The sequence below is a fragment of the Lepus europaeus genome, chromosome 19 (assembly GCF_033115175.1).
Source record: "Lepus europaeus isolate LE1 chromosome 19, mLepTim1.pri, whole genome shotgun sequence".
NCBI classification, from domain to species: Eukaryota; Metazoa; Chordata; class Mammalia; order Lagomorpha; family Leporidae; genus Lepus; species Lepus europaeus.
In genome coordinates, this window is record NC_084845.1 from 9,245,255 (window position 1) to 9,263,523 (window position 18,269).

An 18,269-nucleotide genomic window follows, 5' to 3' on the forward strand; every position below is an offset into this window, starting at 1 on the left:
AGCTCCCCGGGGACCCTCGGGGCCAGCTCCCCGGGGACCCTCGCCCCCGGGGCAGGAAGCACGCAGGCCGAGGACCCCTGTGCTCGCCGGCCGCCCCCGGTTGGGGGAACGCCCCGGGAGGAGCTCGCAATGGCAATGCCAGCAGCTGCCCAGGGCCCTAGGCTGTGTCCCGAGGGCCCAGGGACGCTGTCAGCCGCCTAACCTGCACGGCCTCACTCCCCGCCGGGACCTGACCGGCGGAGGAGCGCGCCTGGCACTCGGGAGCCCTAATCAGCACTAACTCCGAGCCTCCTCTGGGCGGGGAAGCCTCCCCACGACGTGACATCACGCAGGAGCGCGGTGACGTCAGCCGGAGCGGGCGTGGGGCCCCGCCAAGTTCCTGCGAGCAGCAGTTCAACGGCCCCGCCCCCTGGCCGCCGTACTTCCGCAGGGTCATTTGCATATTCAGCGTACGGACGTCGCGACGTCAGCATCGACGCGACAACGTCAGGGAACGCCCCGGCAGGAGCCCACCCCTCGAGCGTGCGGTCGCACGTACGCACGCACGCACGCACGCACGGCCGTGGGCGGGCGGGGGCGGAGCGGCGAGAACCGAGACGCCCCGCCCAGTCAGCAAGGTTGCGCGTGCTCCGTGCGACCGCCAAGATGGTGGTGGGCGCGTTCCCCATGGCGAAGCTGTTATACCTGGGCATCCGGCAGGTCAGCAAGCCGCTTGCCAACCGCATTAAGGAGGCCGCCCGCCGAAGCGAGTTCTTCAAGACCTATATCTGCCTCCCTCCGGCTCAGCGTGAGTCTGACCCCAAGTCCCTCCAACCTTTCCCTTCTCCCAACCTCTCTCAGGTGGTTGCTTAGGGGATGGACTTCTGTCCACGACCAATGACAGCCCGAACCGGCAAAGTCGTGTAGCCAATAGGGAGGGCTTCTGGGAGAGGGGCACGCGGATAGTCCAATAGTGAGGGCGGGCGTGTGGAAGGGGGCGGAGCGGGGCTCCAGCTCGTAAGTAGCCAGTAGAGGAAGACAGCCTGAGGAGACTGACGTCTTCGCGAGCCAATAGTCTGGGAGAAAGGAGTAATTTGGGTGGGGCTTACCGGGACTGAGAGGAACGAGGGGCGGGGTTGAGGAGAGAGCGGTCAGTCTTTAGCCAAGCCATCCTTGGGCGGCTTCGGTTTCTAAAATTCCACCCGGTCCTCAGTTTCCCTCTTGCCCCGGGAGGTGAGGGGTGCTGTGACTCATCCGTTTGGAACGTTGGTGTTCCCCAGGTTCACTCCGGGCCGTAGGCTTGGGTTAAGGGCGCGCTGCTGGAGGGCGACCTTTGCGGCCCGGGGGCTTGGCAGAAAGCGAGTTTGAGCGGACATTCGCCCAGCACTGCCTCGTCCGCCCTCCGTCCGTCAGGGCTGCGGACGCGGGCGGCGGCACCCCGACCTGTCAGTGTCCACCGGAAGTGGTCGGGGTGGGGGGGCGGGCCCGAGTGCCCCGGTGTCCCCGGGGCCGTGGGGTCCTGAAGGCTCCCGGGGGGCCCCCTCGTCCGCCACTTCGTGTCTGCTCAGGCCTGGGCTGCAGGGGCCGAGCCGGCGCCAGGCTGTGCCTCCAGGGAGCGCCCGGCGCGGTGGGCGCAGACCCAGGCCCTCGGCGGACAGCGCCGGACACTGGGCTTGGCCTGGGGCTCCCGGGGGGCTTCCTGGCGGAGGAGGCGCCGGCGGGGGACCTGAGGGGCGAGGGGACAGGGCCGGCCGGAGGGCGGGGCTCGCGCGTGCTGTCCGGGCGCGGATCCTTGGTCCTTTGGTGCGGACGCTGGGGTGCGGGTTCCGCGCTGCCCACGCTGCGCGGCCTTGGCCGGGGGATGAGCTGTTCCGGCTCTCAGAGGGGAGGCCGCGGGGTGGGAGCTGGGGTCCGCCGGGCAGGGCGTGGCTGCGCCCCGCGCTGCGCCCGGCTGGCGGCTTCCTGAGCGCCGAGCGCGCGGGACCCCGGATCTTGCGGGGAGCGCGCGGGCGTGCTGCTGTGAGCGTTCGTGCCTAAGCGCTGTGAGCTGTGTCGGGTGGAGGCCGCGGGCGCGGCAGGGGAGCAGCAGGGCTGGGCCAGGGGCCGGGTGTGTGTGGCGATCAGCGCACCCGGCCAGCGGCTGGAGCCGCGGCATCTCAGAACAGGAACGCTCGCTCCGGAGGACAGCCCGGGGTGCGGGAGAGCGGCGGAGGCGGGCAGCCGGGCAGCCAGCGCCGCCCACGTGGGCGCGAGGCAGAGCGGGCGGAGGGTCTCCCCGGAGGCGGCCGGGGCAGGGGCGCGTGCGGGGCCCCCGCTGTAGTCCCGGGGGCAGGTTCCGGAGGGGTTTTCTTGCCCCCACACTTTCTCTTTGTGAAGTTGCAACCCCTCGGAGAAGCTGGACCCTCCCTTACCCTGCGCATCGGATTCCCACCCTCGGCAGACTTGCTGTTGGCTCCTGTGTGCGTGTGTGTGAGTGTGTGTGCGCATAGGTGTGTGAGCGTGTGTGTGAGTGTGTGCGCGCACACGTGTGTGAGTGTGTGTACACAGTGTGTATGTGTGTACGTGGATACACATGTGTGTATATGCGCACACATACATGTGCCCTCTGTGCGTGTACACACGTGTGCACGCGTGTCCTTGTGTGTCTGCATACATGTGTATGTGCACATAAGTGCACACGTGTGCGCGTGTGTACACGGGCATGTGCATACGTGTGCGCGCATGTGTGTGGTTCACGTGTGCATGTGTGTGTCTGTGTGTGCTCGCGTGTGTTTGCTCACTCTTCTTTTTCCCAACCACTTGACAAGCAGCGTGCGCCTGGCGTTTCAGCCTGTGATACTTCAGTGGACAAGGGCCTCCCGTGGGGCACAGTGCGGGGCCCCTGGGAGGCTGCGCGTTGGGTGCACCCTGTGACAGCAGGAGACAGTGACGTCAGGTCTGTCATCTGCCCCCTGCGTGGGGCCTCGCTGGGAGGAGGAAGAGTAAACACCTGGAGATAGGAGGCCTGGGGGGGGGGGGCGGGGAGAGCGCGTGATCGGGGAGGCCTGGGCTCTCCCATGAGCTGGTCTCAGCCTGCTGGACCAGGTGGAACATTCTAGCGTCTTCCTGCACCTCGACAGACACCAGCCCCAGGGAGGCCGTTCCTGGGAACAGGGGCGCGTCTGGAGGAGACGCAGGGGGAGCCCCCGCACTGCGCTGGGGACCATGCTGCCAACTTTCACCCCCCCAGGGTCTGAATCCTGTTTGCCGACCCTGCTCTCCCGCCGTGGTGCTGTCCTTGTGCGCGGCACCAACACGCGGGGCCGGCTGTCCGGCAGCAGCGCTCTGAGCTCCTCCTTTGGCTGCGCTCACGATGGCCACCTTGGCCTGGCCGTGTGGCCTGAGCGCCTCTCTCCGGGGGCTGTGCCCGTTGGTTGTCGGTTGCCCTGCTCACAGGGACCCCTTGTTCCCGGTGCTAACCGAGGGAAGACGCCTGCCTTTCCCTCCTGGACACGGATAACCAGCGCATGTGTTTGGACACGGATAACCAGCACATGTGTTTGGAAGGTGGAGTGGGCAGGCCTGGGGCGGGAGACGCGGCAGGTGGGCACACACCGCTCCTGTTCCGCCCTCGACAGCTGCCCCGGCTGTGGCCCCAATGAGCGTTTCCCAGAGCCTGGTGACGGCTGTGCGCTCTCCCGGGTCGGGCCACCCTTGCCGGCCGCCACGTCAGCGTCTGGGCACGCGGCTGAGATGGCACAGGCGCAGCCCCTCGCCTGGCTGGTTTCTCGGGGGCCACCCTGGGGCCATGGCGGGGCGGGGGCGGGGAGACCGGCAGCGGCATTGAGGACGCGCTCTGCGGGAGGCAAAGAGCTCTCCTGGGCGAGGTGGGGAGCCGGGTGGGCGGGGGCCACTCCTGCGGTCACTGTGCCGCCGCCGGGAGCCGCCGCGGGCTGTCCGCCTGCTCTGGTTCCGCACGTGGGCAGTCGTGTGCCCTGAAGACGCCACATCCTAATGGCGGGAACCTGGGGACCCTCAGTGTCCCTGGCAACCGTGTGAGTCGGTCAGGGGTTGGCCTGCAGTTGAGGTGGACGCCGAGTCCTCTTAGAGTGCGGGGTTCAGGTCCAGTTCCGGCCCCCCGGAGGCAGCAGGGAGGGCTCGGGTGCTCGGGCCCCAGCACCCAGGAGGAGGCTGGGATGGAGCTCCAGGCTCCTGGCTTTGGCCAGGTAAGGAAACAGGTTCTCACCTGGAGATGGGTCAGAGCGGTGTCTGGGGCATTGCAGAGAGACTGGGAGGGCTGCCCGGGCGGGACCCGGAAGGGCCAGAGTCCGTGCCGCCCTCTGCCGCTTTGGGTTTGCGTTGGGGTTGCTGTGTGCCCGGCGGGGCCCTGCGCGCTGAGCCTTTGTGTGAGGCTGGGAGTGGAGCCCAGAGCACGCACATCCGGTTGTCGGTGGTCCGTGCTGGGCGGGCCGTGTGCGTCACTGCCCAAGGCCACGCTGCTCTGCTGTTTGCCCAGGGCGTGGCCGGCGCTCACTGCCCCTGTGTGCCTGGCTGCCTTCCTGGGTGCGGTACGCGCTCACCTGCGGGCCTCACACCCGGAAACCCTGGGCACAGGCCTGCAGCCTTCAGCTTCAGGGAGCAGCGGGCAGGGGCCTGCGCTGGAGCTGGGCTTGGAGTGGCAGCCGTGCAGCGAGGCGGGGGGAGCAGCCGAGGAGCGAGGCCCCCGCCTCCCCCCCCCCCCGGCAGTTACAGTGACCTTGGGGTGCACGGCTGTGCCCACCGGGAGGGAGGAGGTGGGGCACTGAACAGTGGGGCCCCTGTGCTCCTGGGACAGACGCAGCTCCACAGGGCCTGGGGGAAGCCGGCTGGAGCCCACCTGCCTTGTGGGCAGAGGTGCGCGGTGCCTAGAGAAAGCTTGCCGGGGAAGCCACAGCCCCGGCTGTAGGCGGAGCCGCGGGAATCCGCGAATCCTCCCGAGTGACCGTGGGGGTGTGGGTTCTGATTAGACTCTGACCTGGACGTGGCCAGCTGAGAATGACCCGGGTCTGCCCCGCCCTGAGTGCCTGGTGGGGACCAACATGAGTTCCCCGGGGGAGTCCTCTCTGCCCGGGCCCGGGCAGAGCCTTCCCGGAGCTCGGAGTTGCGGGCTCCCGGTGCGAGTTGTGGGCACACAGGAAGCAGCCCCCCCGCAAGAGGCTGCAGGAGCAGAGCGTCAGGTGTGGGTCCAAATCCTGACTGCGCTGAAGGATGATGAGCGGTGGGAAACCCAAGACGAGGGGTGGGCGCTGGGGACAGCCGCGTGCACGCCCCAGCGCCCCGGGTCGAGTCCCGCCACCGCTTCCACCCCGGCTCCCTGCGCAGGCGCGCTCTGCAAGGCCGAAGGCGATGGCTCAAGTTCCTGGGGCCCTGCTGGCCACACGGGAGTCTCGGATGGAGCTCGTTGGCTGCTGGCTTGGGCCTGGCCAAGTTGTGGGCATTTGGAAAATAAATGGGCGGATGGAAGATCTCTCTCTCTCTCTCTCCCTCTCTCCTTCCCTCTCTGTCAAACAAATAACATTTTTTAAAAATAAATTGAACAATTGCCAGAGGTTGGGAGAAGAGCCCAGTAGAACTCGCAGCGGTGCCGGCCAGCACGGTTGAGGTTGAAGCCCGTGGACCGGCTGGAGTCCGGAGCAAACAGCGCTGCCGAGGGCACCGGCTCTCCTGACACCAGCGCTGGTGCCGTGGCTGCTGCTCCGGCGACCTGGGGAAGGGCCGGAAGTGTCAGTTTCTGACAGCCCGCAGGTCACGTCCCTGGAGCCGCTTTGTAACGTCCAGGGCTCGGCAGCCACGCTGCGTGACAGACAGCCAGGCCGCCGCCACCTCCACGCCCCGCTTTATCACGGTCCCCAGTCAGGAAGCGCCTCTGACCCCCTCCCTCAGCGTGTGCGTGTGCGTGTGCGCGCGTGTGCCCTCGTTAGCAGTCCTGTCCGTGTCGCCATCGTGCGTGATGTCTGTGCAGTGTGTGTGCATGTAAAACCACGCGCGGGGTGGAGGTTTGGCTCAGCAGTTGAGACGCTGCCCGTCAGAGCCTGGATCCTGAGCGGCTTGCTGCCGAGGTGCCCAGGAGGCGGCAGGTGAGGGCTCCAGGCTCCGGCCCTGCCGCCCACGCAGGATCCAGGTTGGGTTCCTGGCTCCCGGCTTCACTGTAGCTCAGCACTGGGGAGTGAACCAGCGGAAGGAAGATCTCTCTGTCTCTGCCGTGTGCCTTTCAGATAAAATCAAAATACATAAAAACTTAATACCGCAAAATTAGAAGGGATGAAATTAACTACGTTTAAAATAGTTTTTTTTTCTTTGATTTGTTTTCACTAAAATGTTTTCCCATACAGACTTGTATGTGTTGGAAATCCTTGGTGTGACCTCTGTGTTGGGATTTGCTTGTTTGCTCCTTGTTAAACCCTCAGTCCTAATTTCCGGGCGGGAGCCTTTAAGAACAACAAAAACCCGAAACCCCTGCGTGAGGCAGGTGGATTTGCAATGAGAGCTGCACGCAGTTCTCCACGTGGACAGCAGAGGGCGCCCGAGTCAGTGCCTCTGCCGCTGGGTTCCGCACTCTAGGGACGGCGCCTGGGGCCGCCTTGGCCGTCCACCCGGGGTATCTCTGTATCGGTTTGTGCTCATCTGTAATTGTTTGAGCATACAGCCAATACATCGTAAGCCTTAAGTGGGCACTTATTTTTGGCTTCGTCAGCAGCCTGAGGAAGGCAGCTCTGTGGCTGGTGGCTCAGGGGTGCCTGCGGGGGCCTGAGGCCCCGCTGTGTCTCTGCCATCCTCGTGTCCCAGCGGTTCTGGCCTCGAGGGGTGTTGAGCCTTTGTTGGAGGCTTGGAAAAGTGTGGGAACGTGGAATGAGTAGTGAGTTACCGGGGCCAGTGCCTTCACAGTGGGGGTTCCGTGGGCTTCTTGTGAACACCCGGCTGTGCCTAGGTTTCTCCTTTCCCTCTTTCTTTCACACCCTAATACACTGGTCTTTTAATTCCATCCTGAAGGACCCTCATCTGGCAAAGGGAGGGAGCGTGGGCCTGTGGGGGTGCGGGACGGTCAGAGGATTCTTCAGGAGCAGGCCGCGTCCAGAGGCCCAGGACACCGCCCTCGCTGCCAGCTTACCCGGGCTGGGCGCCACCAGCCTTGATGGCGGGAGCTCGGGGCGGGGGGCTCCACGGAGCGCCAGGGCCGCAGCTTCCGTCTCCAGCTGTGTGTGTCCTGGCCACAGCCCACGGGGAGGCTCCAGGCCGCAGCCCTCACAGATGAGGGTGACCCGCTCTGCATGGCTGGCGATGAGCGGGGCTGCCTCCAGTTTGCATCCACAATGGCAGTGCTGTGCGGCTCCACCCCAGCCCCCTGCCCCCAGGCAGCCGCGCCGGGTCCCCCTGCCCCGGGACACCTCTGTCCTGCACAGTCCTAGGACGAGCCCCCGACGTCTCCCTGCCCCCTGGGCAGCCAAGCCGGGTCCCCCTGCCCCCGCACACCTCTGTCCCGCACAGTCCTAGGACGTCTCCCTGCCCCCGGGTAGCCGAGCCGGGTCCCCCTGCCCCCGCACACCTCTGTCCTGCACAGTCCTAGGACGAGCCCCCGACGTCTCCCTGCCCCCCAGGCAGCCGCGCTGGGTCCCCCTGCCCCCGCACACCTCTGTCCCGCACAGTCCTAGGACTAGCCCCGACGTCTCCCTGCCCCCAGGCAGCCGCGCTGGGTCCCCCTGCCCCCGCACACCTCTGTCCCGCACAGTCCTAGGATGTCTCCCTGCCCCCGGGTAGCCGAGCCGGGTCCCCCTGCCCCCGCACACCTCTGTCCTGCACAGTCCTAGGATGTCTCCCTGCCCCCGGGTAGCCGAGCCGGGTCCCCCTGCCCCCGCACACCTCTGTCCCGCACAGTCCTAGGACGAGCCCCGACGTCTCCCTGCCCCCAGGCAGCCGCGCTGGGTCCCCCTGCCCCCGCACACCTCTGTCCCGCACAGTCCTAGGACGAGCCCCGATGTCTCCCTGCCCCCCGGGCAGCCGCGCTGGGTCCCCCTGCCCCCGCACACCTCTGTCCCGCACAGTCCTAGGACGAGCCCCGTCCCTGCAGGCTGGAGATGGCAGGGGCCCCATTTGCAGGATTTTTGTTTGTTTGTTTGTTTGCTTTTAATGTTTGTCTATTTGAAAGGCAGAGTTACAGAGAGAGGTGAGGAAAGAGATCCTCCATTTACTGGTTCCCTCCCCAAATGGCGGCACCGGCTGAAGCCAGGTGCCAGGAACTCCATCTGGGTCTCCTATGTGGCTGGCAGGGGTCTAAGCTCTTAGGCCATCCTCTGCTGTTTTCCCAGACCATTAGCCAGGCGCTGGGTTGGAAGTGGAGCAGCCGGGACTCGAACCGTCGCCTGTATGGGTGCCGGTGCTGCAGGCTGTGCCGGGGCAGCCCCAGAGTTGGTTTTAAACCCTGTCACATAGCAAACCAACAGCAAACCAGACCTGTTCCAGGCTCACCCGACGCGAGAGCGTGCTGAGCTCCCAGCCTCTCTCTGGGTTGCTTCCCCTGACCCCATAACCCCCCAAGTCCTCTCCGCTCTGCCCTCCTCGGAGTGGGTTGGTCTCTGTGGCTGGGCAGGGAGAAGTGGGGTCCCTGTCTGGGGTGTGGCTGGGCGCCAGTCCACTGGGAGCTGTGTAGTACCAATCTGTCAGCAGATCGGTACTCGTGCTGGCTCTGTGCCAGGCGCCGCTCTAGGAGAGGCTGAGCCGGCAGTCACAGGGCTGCTCTGGCGCTCACAGGAACAGGCACCTGCCAGGGCCCTGGGCACGGGGCGGCGCCCTTCCCCAAGGTTCCCGCCTGCTTCCCAGTGGCCCGCTTGGCCCACGTCCCCATCCCTGAGCCAATCCCTGTGTTCCAGGGAACACACAGCCCATCGCTGTGGCCTTGTCTGCTGCTCTGATGGGCCAGGTGGAGGGGCGGGTTAGCCCCTCCTGAAGCCGGGACAGCAGAGGCAGGGAGAGGGGTCCTCCAGGGCGCCTCCCTGTGGTGCTGGCTTGGGCGCCTCTGCTGTTGCGGGAGGCCAGAGGTGGGGGAGCGCTGAACCGAGCGGGCGGCATCCAGGGACGGGCGCGGGGCTGGGAGCACCGGAAGCTCTGTTGACGCTGGATGCTGGTCCAGTGACTGAGAGGAACCCTTGATTTCCCGAGCTTCCGTCGTCTCCATCGGACACTCGATCGTGGCCATCTTATTAGGGGGCTTGTGATTGTCCCGGTCTGTGAGCGAGGAAACAGCCGACAGAGAAGGTCCCTGGGGCGACCCCTGGGGAATCAATGCCACCGGCTCCCAGGCTCCTCCTCGGACGGCACTTCTCAATAATCGACGTTCTGATGCAGGCGCCGTGCAGTGTAACACAACCAGGGGCCGGCGCTGTGGCGCAGTGGGTTGAGGTCCCACTCAGCGCCAGCATCCCACGTGGGCCCGGCTGGTGTCCCAGCTGCCCCACTTGCGATCCAGCTCCCTGGGAGAGCAGCGGAAGATGGCTCCTGCACCCACCTGGGAGACTGGGATGGAGTTTCCGGCTCCTGGCTTCAGCCTGGCGCAGCCCTGACCATTGCAGCGATCTGGGGAGTGAATCCGCAGACGGCAGCTCCCTCTCTGTCTCCTCTGTAACTCTTTCAAAGAGATAAAATTAACCCTGCCGACAAAATGAAGTGTGCAGCTGAGTGACTTGGTAAACATGTGCTGTGTCCCTAACGTAGGAGACGTCTCCATCCTTCAGAACGCCCCCCCATCCTTCAGAACGCCCCCCATCCTTCAGAATGCCCCCCATCCTTCAGAACACCCCCCTCACCCCCATCCTTCAGAACGCCCCCCTCCATCCTTCGGAACGCCCCCCCATCCTTCAGAATGCCCCCCATCCTTTAGAACGCCCCCCATCCTTCAGAATACCCCCAATTCTTCAGAACACCCCCCCACCCCCATCCTTCAGAACACCCCCTCACCCCCATCCTTCAGAACACCCCCAATCCTTCAGAACACCCCCCCTCACCCCCATCCTTCAGAACGCCCCCTCACCCCCATCCTTCAGAATGCCCCCCCCGCCCCCTCTCGCCCCCCCACCTCCCGCCTGACTCGCCCCTGCCGAGCGGTGCTGCCTCTGGTTAGACGTCACATAGACGGACCCTGCGGGGTGGACTTCTTCGTCTTGCTTTGTCCACATCATGCTGTGGAGTTTGTTGCTGCTTGTCTCAGACGTTCTTTTTCCTTGATTTATTTATTTTTTAAGATTTATTTATTTGAAAGTCAGAAATATCGAGAGAGGAAAGAGAGAGAGCAAGCTTCCATCCAGTGGCTCACTCCCCAGGTGGTTGCAACGACCGGAGCTGGGCCTGGAGCTGTGGTGTAGCAGGTAAAGCCGCCACCTGCAGTGCCGGCATCCCATATGGGCACCGGTTCGAGTCCCGGATGCTGGCACTGTAGGCAGCGGCTTTACCCACTATGCCACAGCACCGCTCCCCCCTCCCCTGCCCTGGCTGCTCCACTTCTGATCCAGCTCTCTGCTGTGGCCTGGGAAAGCAGTAGAGGATGGCCCAAGTCCTTGGGCCCCTGCACCCACATGGGGGACTTGGAAGAAGCTCCTGGCTTCGGATCAGCGCAGGTCCGGCTGTTGTGGCCATCAGGGGAGTGAACCAGTGGATGGAAGACCTTGCGCTCGCTCGCTCGCTCTCTCTGCCTTTCTATAACTCTGCCTTTCAAATAAATAATCTTTAAAAAAAAAAAAAGTGGAACAGCAGGGACTCAAACTGGTGCCTGTGTGGGATGCCAGCGCCACAGGCAGCAGCTTTACCCGCTGTGCCACAGCGCCAGCCCCTCCTTTCCCGTTTTCATTTTGTGTTCTTTTCTTTGATTCCGGTCCGTGAATAAGTCACATTTTATTTAATGACTCTGCTAATGATGGACATCTGCTTAGTTTTCCAGTTTTTTGTCTTAAAGATTTCTTTATGTAATTACTTGAAAGGCAGAGTTATAGAGAGGGGAAACCGCACACAGATCGTCCATCTGCTGGTTCACTCCCCAGCGCTGGGCTCCATCCGGGTCTCCCGTGGGGGCGGCAGGGGCCCAGGGACGTGGACCGTCTTCAGCTGCCCTTCCAGCCACACCAGCGGAGTTGAATCAGAGTGGAGCCGCGGGGACCGGACCCAGCGCTTACTTGGGTGCCGGCGTCACAGGCGGAGGCGTAAGCCACCAAGCCGTGACACTGGCCCCAGTTCGAGAGAGGTCTTCCATCTGCGGGTTCGCTCCCCAAATGACCACAACAACCGGAACTGGGCCGGACCAAAGCCAGGAGCCCGAACCTCCCTCCAGGTCTCCCGCGTGGGCGGCAGGGCTCTAACACTTGGGCCGTCTTCTGCTCTCCTGGGTGCAGCAGCCGGGGGCTTGAACCTGTGCTCGCATGGGATGCCGTCGTCGTAGGGGCTCTTTAACCTGCCGTGCCACAACGTCCACCATCGCCTTTAAAAAAAGGATTTTCTATTTGCTTGAAAGGCGGAGGGAGCCACTATCTGTTGATTCACTCCCTAAATATCCACAGTGGCCATGGCTGGGCTGGAGCCAAAGGCAGGAGCTGGGGCCTCCATCCAGGTCTCGAGTACGTGACCAAGTACGTGAGCCGCCACCTGCCGCCTCCCAGGGTGTGCGTTAGGAGGAATGCAGAATCGGAAGCCAGAACAGCCAGGCTGGGCCAGGCTGCAGCCAGGAGCCTGGAACTCCGTCCGCGCCTCCCATGTGGGTGGCAGGGAACCGGTTACTTGGACCATCATCTGCTGCTTTCCCAGGCATTTTATCATGGAGTTGGATCAGACATGGCGCAGCCGGGACTTGAACCAGCGCTCCCGGATGGGATGCCAGCCTTGCAAGGCGCGGCTTAACCCTCTGCGCACAGCACCAGCCCCTGCCCTGTGCTGTTTAGCTCTCTCTTCTCAGTTTCTTGTCTGTGGCTGTCCTGAGGTTTATCTGATGTGTGCACGGTGTAAAGGGGCAGTTTGGCAGGTTTGATGGCCGCGGCCCCTGTGGCCATCAGCCCTCAGGAGAGGAACTCACCCCCAAGAGTCCTCACTCCTCGCCGACGCCCTGCGGGTTCCTCGTGCTTTCTAGAATTTTGTCTGAACGAACTAAAAGTTTGTTTTGAGTTGTTTTCTTTCTTTCTTTCTTTTTTTTTTTTTTTTTTGACAGGCAGAGTGGACAGTGAGAGAGAGAGACAGAGAGAAAGGTCTTCCTTTTTGCCGCTGGTTCACCCTCCAATGGCCGCTGCGGCCGGCGCATCGCGCTGATCCGAAGCCAGGAGCCAGGTGCTTCTCCTGGTCTCCCATGGGGTGCAGGGCCCAAGCACTTGGGCCATCCTCCACTGCCTTCCCGGGCCATAGCAGAGAGCTGGCCTGGAAGAGGGGCAACCGGGACAGAATCCGGCGCCCCGACCGGGACTAGAACCTGGTGTGCCGGTGCGGCTAGGCGGAGGATTAGCCTAGTGAGCCACGGCGCCGGCCTCGAGTTGTTTTCTTTAAAGAAGTGCTGGTCCTGGTTCCCCAGATGGGTCCTGTGGCTCCCGCCCACAGACCCGCGGCTGTGTGGACTGCTCAGGCGGCTGCGTACCCCTTTCCCCCTCAGAGGGCCTTGCACCCGCTCACCCTGCCCCCTCCCGACTCGGGGTGCAGGCGGCAAGGCTGTTCCCGGAGAACAGAGAACCGGCGGCCACGGCCCTGGCTGGCCGGGGTTGGTACTGCAAGCCCGGGCAGCCGAGAGAGCCTGGGGGGCGCTGACCCAGCCTGGCGGCAGGGACAGGGCCTCGGCCGAGGGAGTGTGTGGGTCAGCAAGGTGTCCTCAGCTCTGACGTCACCCCGCGCCCGAGCACGCCGCTGGTCAGGTGCTTGGTCACTTGAAGGGTGGGCTTTGCTCTGGGGTCGCACCCAGGAGAGTGCTGTGAGCTACTTCCCATTTCTGAATTGTTATTACCTATTTGGGGGTGGGGAGAGTGAGCTCCTACCTGCTGGCTCACTCCCCAAATGCCCGCGGTGGCCGGCCCTGGCCAGGCAGTCAGTCCGGGTGTCCCGTGTGTGTGTGTGTGTGTGTGTGTGGCAGGAGCCGGAGCCGGGGGAGGGGTCAGCAGGGGGCTGGGAAGCCAAAGGCAATGCCCACGCATCCGGCTTGCACAAGCTTGAAAACCGCGTTTATGTGTTCCGGGAGTTTCCTTGGTTGCTCGTAGCCCACGTACAGGGAGTGTGAGGGCCTGACTGAGAGTCAGATCCTTGGGTGACGTCTGATAAAGAGAGGGAAGCCGCGCCGTCTCCGCCCGCTCCCTGCTCCCGCAGGCGGCCGGGCAGTGGTCTGCACACACACACACACACACACCCCGCCCCGTGCTTGTGAGTAAGGGACCTGCTGTCCCCCGGGGCCCCATCCATTCCCGGAACTCTGCTGCCTGCCGAGGGCGGGCCTGGCGCTGGACTGCCCGCCCTGCATTGAGAGACTCTGCCTTCCCAGCAGTCCCAGCCCCTCCCGGGCAGGTGCGCCGGCCACACCCTCCGGTCCGGGCTGCTGGAGCTGCTTCAGCCCTGACTCCAGGCGCTCCTGTGGGGCCTCGGCCGCCCGCATTCCACAGGGAAGCAGCCGTGTGCAGGGTTCGCAGGAGTGGGCAGGCCCCCCGTGGGGGGGGGGGGCATGTGCCCGTCCCCTGAGGGAGGGGTGACGGTGCAGCCACCGCAGATCTTGCCGGAGGGAAGGGCCCTCGGCACCGCTCACTGCTTGAGTGTCGCTCCTGGGGGCTGGCGCCGGCATGTGCTCACCTGGGCGGGCTACGCCCAGAGCTCGGCCAGAGAGATCGCGCCAGGAGTTTGGTCACAAGGGGCTGAGTTGTCCCAGGAAGTAGATATGAGATGAGTGACAACAGGGCTTTGGGCAGTGGTCTCTGGGGAGCTGCCAGCCCCTGAAGCTGAGGGGAGAAGTCTGTGGGGACAGGGAAGGGGCAGCCTGAGGGAGGGGCCTGGCACCACCCATTGTTGAGGGGACAGGTGGCACAAAAGGCATGAAGCCCCCTCAGTGACCAGGCGCGGGGCTGGGGCACTGCGCTGACACCTGCCGTGGTCAGAGTGGGGTCGGGGCCCCAGGGAGGGACCTGCTGGTCAAGGAAGGCTTCCTGGAGGGGGCACCTGGGGACACCTGCTGTGGTGGGGGGGGGGGGCAGTGAGCAGGCTGAGAACTGTCCTGCGTGGTCCAGGGCCGAGCTCCAGAATGGAATTCCCAGGCGAGGGCCGGAAGCGGCGGCTGGCGCACACTTGTGAGCCGAGCGGTTTCATTCTCTGCCCGCCAGCTGGGTGCTTCTCACCGCCGCTCTAGTGAGGGGGAGACGCCGAGGCTCGGCCCAGCCAGGGAGTGACAGAGCCCAGATCCACGTGCAGATCTGTGAGTCAGCCCTGGCTGCCGTTGGCGGGGCCTGGCCCTGGGCTGGGAGGCCGGCTGAGGTCGCCCCCAGACTCCAGCACTGCTGTCATGGTGGGGGAGGGTCCAAGGGTCCCCACCCCACCCCACCGCTACGTGGCCCGGCCCAGCCCGGCCTGTGTGGCTTCTCAGGGGCACAGGTGGTGCGTGTGGCCAAGGTGGCACCGGGAACACCAGGGAGGGACCGCAGGGCAGGTGACGGCCCCGCAGGAGTGACGCTCGGCTCGCCGTGAAGCCCTCAGCCCCAGGCAGAAGCGGCAAAGTCCGCAGAGGCCGAGTGGACGCCAGGCAGCGAAGGCCTGAAGTCAGGACAGACGGGAGTTGTCGCAGAGTGGACACTCGGGATAGCGTTCACGCAGGGACTGGGAGGAAACCTGGAGGCACTGCGCGCCTGCCCAGCGCGGTGGGAGCCGGGCGTTCCGGGAAGCTGTCCAGGCGCAGCGGGGTCCGGCCTCCAGGCGTGACAGCAGGGACTGGGGTAGTTTGCCAGAGGCCTCTCAGCAGTGGGGCCTGTGTTTCAGAAGTCAGCTGACCCAGAACAGCGGTGCTGTGGGAGCCCTGAGAGTACCTGTGACCCTGCCTGGGGGGAGTCCCGGGAGGCTGCCTGGGGGAAGAGGCAGTCCTCCTGCGTTCTGAAGGAGGCCCTGGGGCCGGGCAGGGAAGAGGAGGCTGGAAGTGGAAGGGCCGGCCCTCAGGAAGCTCTGGGTCCCTGGGAAAGGCAGACGTGTCACCCGCGGTGCCCACCGTCAGGGCTGGGAAGTGGAGCCCCGGGGCCGTGGGAGTGAGGCGGCCCAGGCGGCAGGTAGCAGACCCCTGGGACCCCAGCTCCTTCTTGGGCTAAAACCTCAGTGTTGGAGGACCCCGAGCAGCCTGCAACCCCAGAGCTGCCACAGTGGCCGCCAGAGTCCCTGCCCCTCCTGCTGCCCTGCCCCGTAAAGACAGTGACAGATACACCTGCAGGTTCAAGCTGCTCTCCCACGGCTGAGCAGTCCTAGAAGATGGCGTTTCTGGTGTGTCCTGAGTGTCCAGTGTTGTGCCTTGGTGCTGCCGAGGTCCAGCTCGAGAAATTGGGAAGAACGGGCCCTGCTTTGCAGTCGGGAATTGTACACCTTCATAGATGCCGTTCCCGTCCCCCCAAAATTCTCTAGAAGGAATTACAGACCCACAACCAAACGGCGTGCAGAATTCACCTGTTAATTTCCTGTGACCGTGAGGTTCTTTGTGATGAAAGAGGTTCTTCTGGATTGCGCTGATTTTACAATCTTTAGTGCACAGTTTGAAACCTTCCCGGCAGGCATGTCTGTGGCTCGCGTGTGCCGAGTGTGCCGTGGCCGGCCGGGCTCGAGCGTCTTGTACCCTCGGAGGCACGGGGACTCCTGCGGGAGGGAGTCCCGGCCAGCAGCAGTTCTGCCGTGGTCTTCCTCAGTGTCTGCTCCAGGGGCACCTGCCATGTGCCCGTTCCTAGGGGGTGCCCAGAACCTCGCTGGGAAGCCGGCGCGGTGCTGAGCGCCCCCTTCGGGGTGGTGGAAGTCATGGAGTGTGGGGAAAAGAGTACTTACCCTACGGGTTCCCCCTTTGCAGCACCCCAACTCCACACTTGCGGAAGATAAAGAAGGGGGGTTGGCCTTCCTCGTGGGAGATGGGTGGGGCCACAGTGTGGGGAGGAGGACGGCCTGGCCCCAGCCGTGAAGGGAGAAGCAGAGGGGGCTAGGCCATTGAGCTTCTATACCTTTGACCTTGGCTCGCGGCAGGTGCTTGTGACTCCAGGGGCGTGGCCTCTGGAGGACCAGAGGGCGCTTGTAGAGATCTCCTGGGGTGACTCTGGGGGACGCTGGGTGCAGGTCTTGTCTAAACGCGCCGCCATTCCCCACCCGCATCTGGCTGCCATGTACCCATTTGCGCCACTGAGGACCGTGGCGAGGAGGGGCAAGGTTTGGATCGGGCTCCGCACGCAGCTGACCCCTCTCTCCCCCCGCAGTGTACCACTGGGTGGAGATGCGGACCAAGATGCGCATCATGGGCTTCCGGGGCACGGCCATCAAGCCGCTGAACGAGGAGGCGGCCGCCGAGCTGGGCGCCGAGCTGCTGGGCGAGGCCACCATCTTCATCGTGGGCGGAGGCTGCCTGGTCCTGGAGTACTGGCGCCACCAGTCGCAGCAGCGCCACAAGGAGGAGGAGCAGCGGGCGGCCTGGGACGCGCTGCGGGACGAGGTGGGCCACCTGGCGCTGGCGCTGGAGGCGCTGCAGGCGCAGATGCAGGCGGTGCCGCCGCAGAGCGCGCTGGACGAGCTGCGCGTGCAGGTGCAGGAGGTGCGCGCCCAGCTCTGCGCCGGGGAGCGGCCGCCTGCCTCCCACGCAGTGTCCTCCGCCAAGAACTAGGACCAGGGCTGGACTCGAATGTGGCCGTGCGTGCCCTGACATGGCCTTCTCCCCACACCACCCGACCTGCGCCGGCCCAGTGGAAGCCAGGGAGGTGGAGGCAACTCGGTATGGGGTTCCCCCCTTCCGTCGGGACGCCCTGGCGGGTACAGCTGGTGGCAGAGCCCCCTCCAGCTCTAACTGCCTGGCACCCCAGACCACACTGACCTACTCCGTCCCGGCCAGCCGGACGTCGCCTGCTCTCTTCTGACAAAAGGAAAGACAGGAACTGAACTTGCTGCCCCGCCCGCATGTGCTGCTGAGCGCTGCCTGTCCCCGGGCCCGGGAACGCCCTCCTTTGTCAGCTGGTGCCCCGGCTGTGCCTGCTCTTAGAGGGGGAGGCAGGTAGCTGGCTGGAGAGGCGGGGTCTCTACTTGAGCACTTGAGAGTGGGGCTCCTCTGTGCCCTATCAGACCAGCCCCGGAGGTTCAGTGAACAGGCCCTTCCCTGAAGCTGCAGGTGGGGTGGGGGTGGGGCAAGGCTTCTTCTGCTTCCCCGGGCACAGACCTGCCCAGGTAGAAGCCAAGGAAGCCGGCTCTGAGCCTGCCTCTTCACCCTTTCTGGAAGGGGAGGAGCTGGGGGCAGGGGGTGTTAAAACTGGGAGTGGCCTAAGGGGTGGTGGGTGGAGCCAGGGAGGGGCCTCTGCCCGGTTTCCATGGTTACCACTGCCCATCGCTGTTCTAACGGAGCCTGGAGGTTGGCTGCTGGGGGTTGGGGGGCGTCCTCTGTGCCTTGTCTGAGCCCCAATTTCCTGGGCGAGGAAGCTGAGAGAGGCAGTCACCCAGAGGTGGGGTGGGGGATGGGCAGGCTGGGCCGAGCCGCCCCCTGACCTGCCCTGACTCGTCCCTGCAGATGGCCGGTCCCGGCGGGCAGCCGCCCTCTGCTGGCAGTCGTGGGGGGGGGGGCTCTGCTTTCCTACTGGCTAAACCTTGGTGGAGTTGTGGTCTGGGGAGAGGGGTCAGAATAAACTTGAACGTGAAGCCGGTGTCTTCAGTTTGATGTGTGTGGGTTTCATACTTGAAGAGAAACGGCCCTTCCTGCGTCCTGTGATGCCGCCCGCCGCGCTCCCCTCGCTGTTCTGTGCCTCACAGCAGTGCCAGCCCCTCCCCGGCCTCGCACGAAGACCTGGCTGGAGCAGCGCCACTGCCCCCTCCCCTGGTTATCTGGGAGAGGGGCCGGGCCGAGTGTCACAGGCCACGGGCCCTCCAGCCCTGCCTGGTCCTGTTGCCCCTTGTTTTCTCTGACGGCTGAGAGCCGCCCCAGGAGAACTTCACGTAAGCTCCAGCCCAACCCGCAGGCCATGCCCGTGCCAGCCGCTGTGATGCTGAGTGGCCAGGCATGGGTCCCCCGGCCAGTGCTCAGGGAGCTCCGTGGGCAGAAGTGGGAGGGGCGGGGGGCGGGGGGCTCGCTGAGCACC

The 18,269-nt window shown here is 64.8% G+C and overlaps 1 protein-coding gene across 1 annotated transcript; it reads left to right on the plus strand.

Annotated features, from left to right (window-relative positions):
* Window positions 1–600: 600 nt before the first annotated feature.
* On the plus strand, window positions 601–17,831 carry OPA3 (outer mitochondrial membrane lipid metabolism regulator OPA3). The gene is made up of 2 exons (XM_062177241.1): window positions 601–787; window positions 16,413–17,831. Exons 1-2 carry the CDS (start codon window positions 646–648, stop codon window positions 16,811–16,813), a joined length of 543 nt encoding a protein of 180 aa, XP_062033225.1. The 5' UTR covers window positions 601–645; the 3' UTR covers window positions 16,814–17,831.
* Window positions 17,832–18,269: the final 438 nt, after the last annotated feature.

Bases quoted from the DNA above. Each gene is read 5' to 3' on its own strand.
- OPA3 (XM_062177241.1), top strand. From the start codon at position 646: ATGGTGGTGGGCGCGTTCCCCATGGCGAAGCTGTTATACCTGGGCATC. The intron at 788-16,412 runs GTGAGTCTGACC...CTCCCCCCGCAG, and splicing joins CTGCCTCCCTCCGGCTCAGC to TGTACCACTGGGTGGAGATG.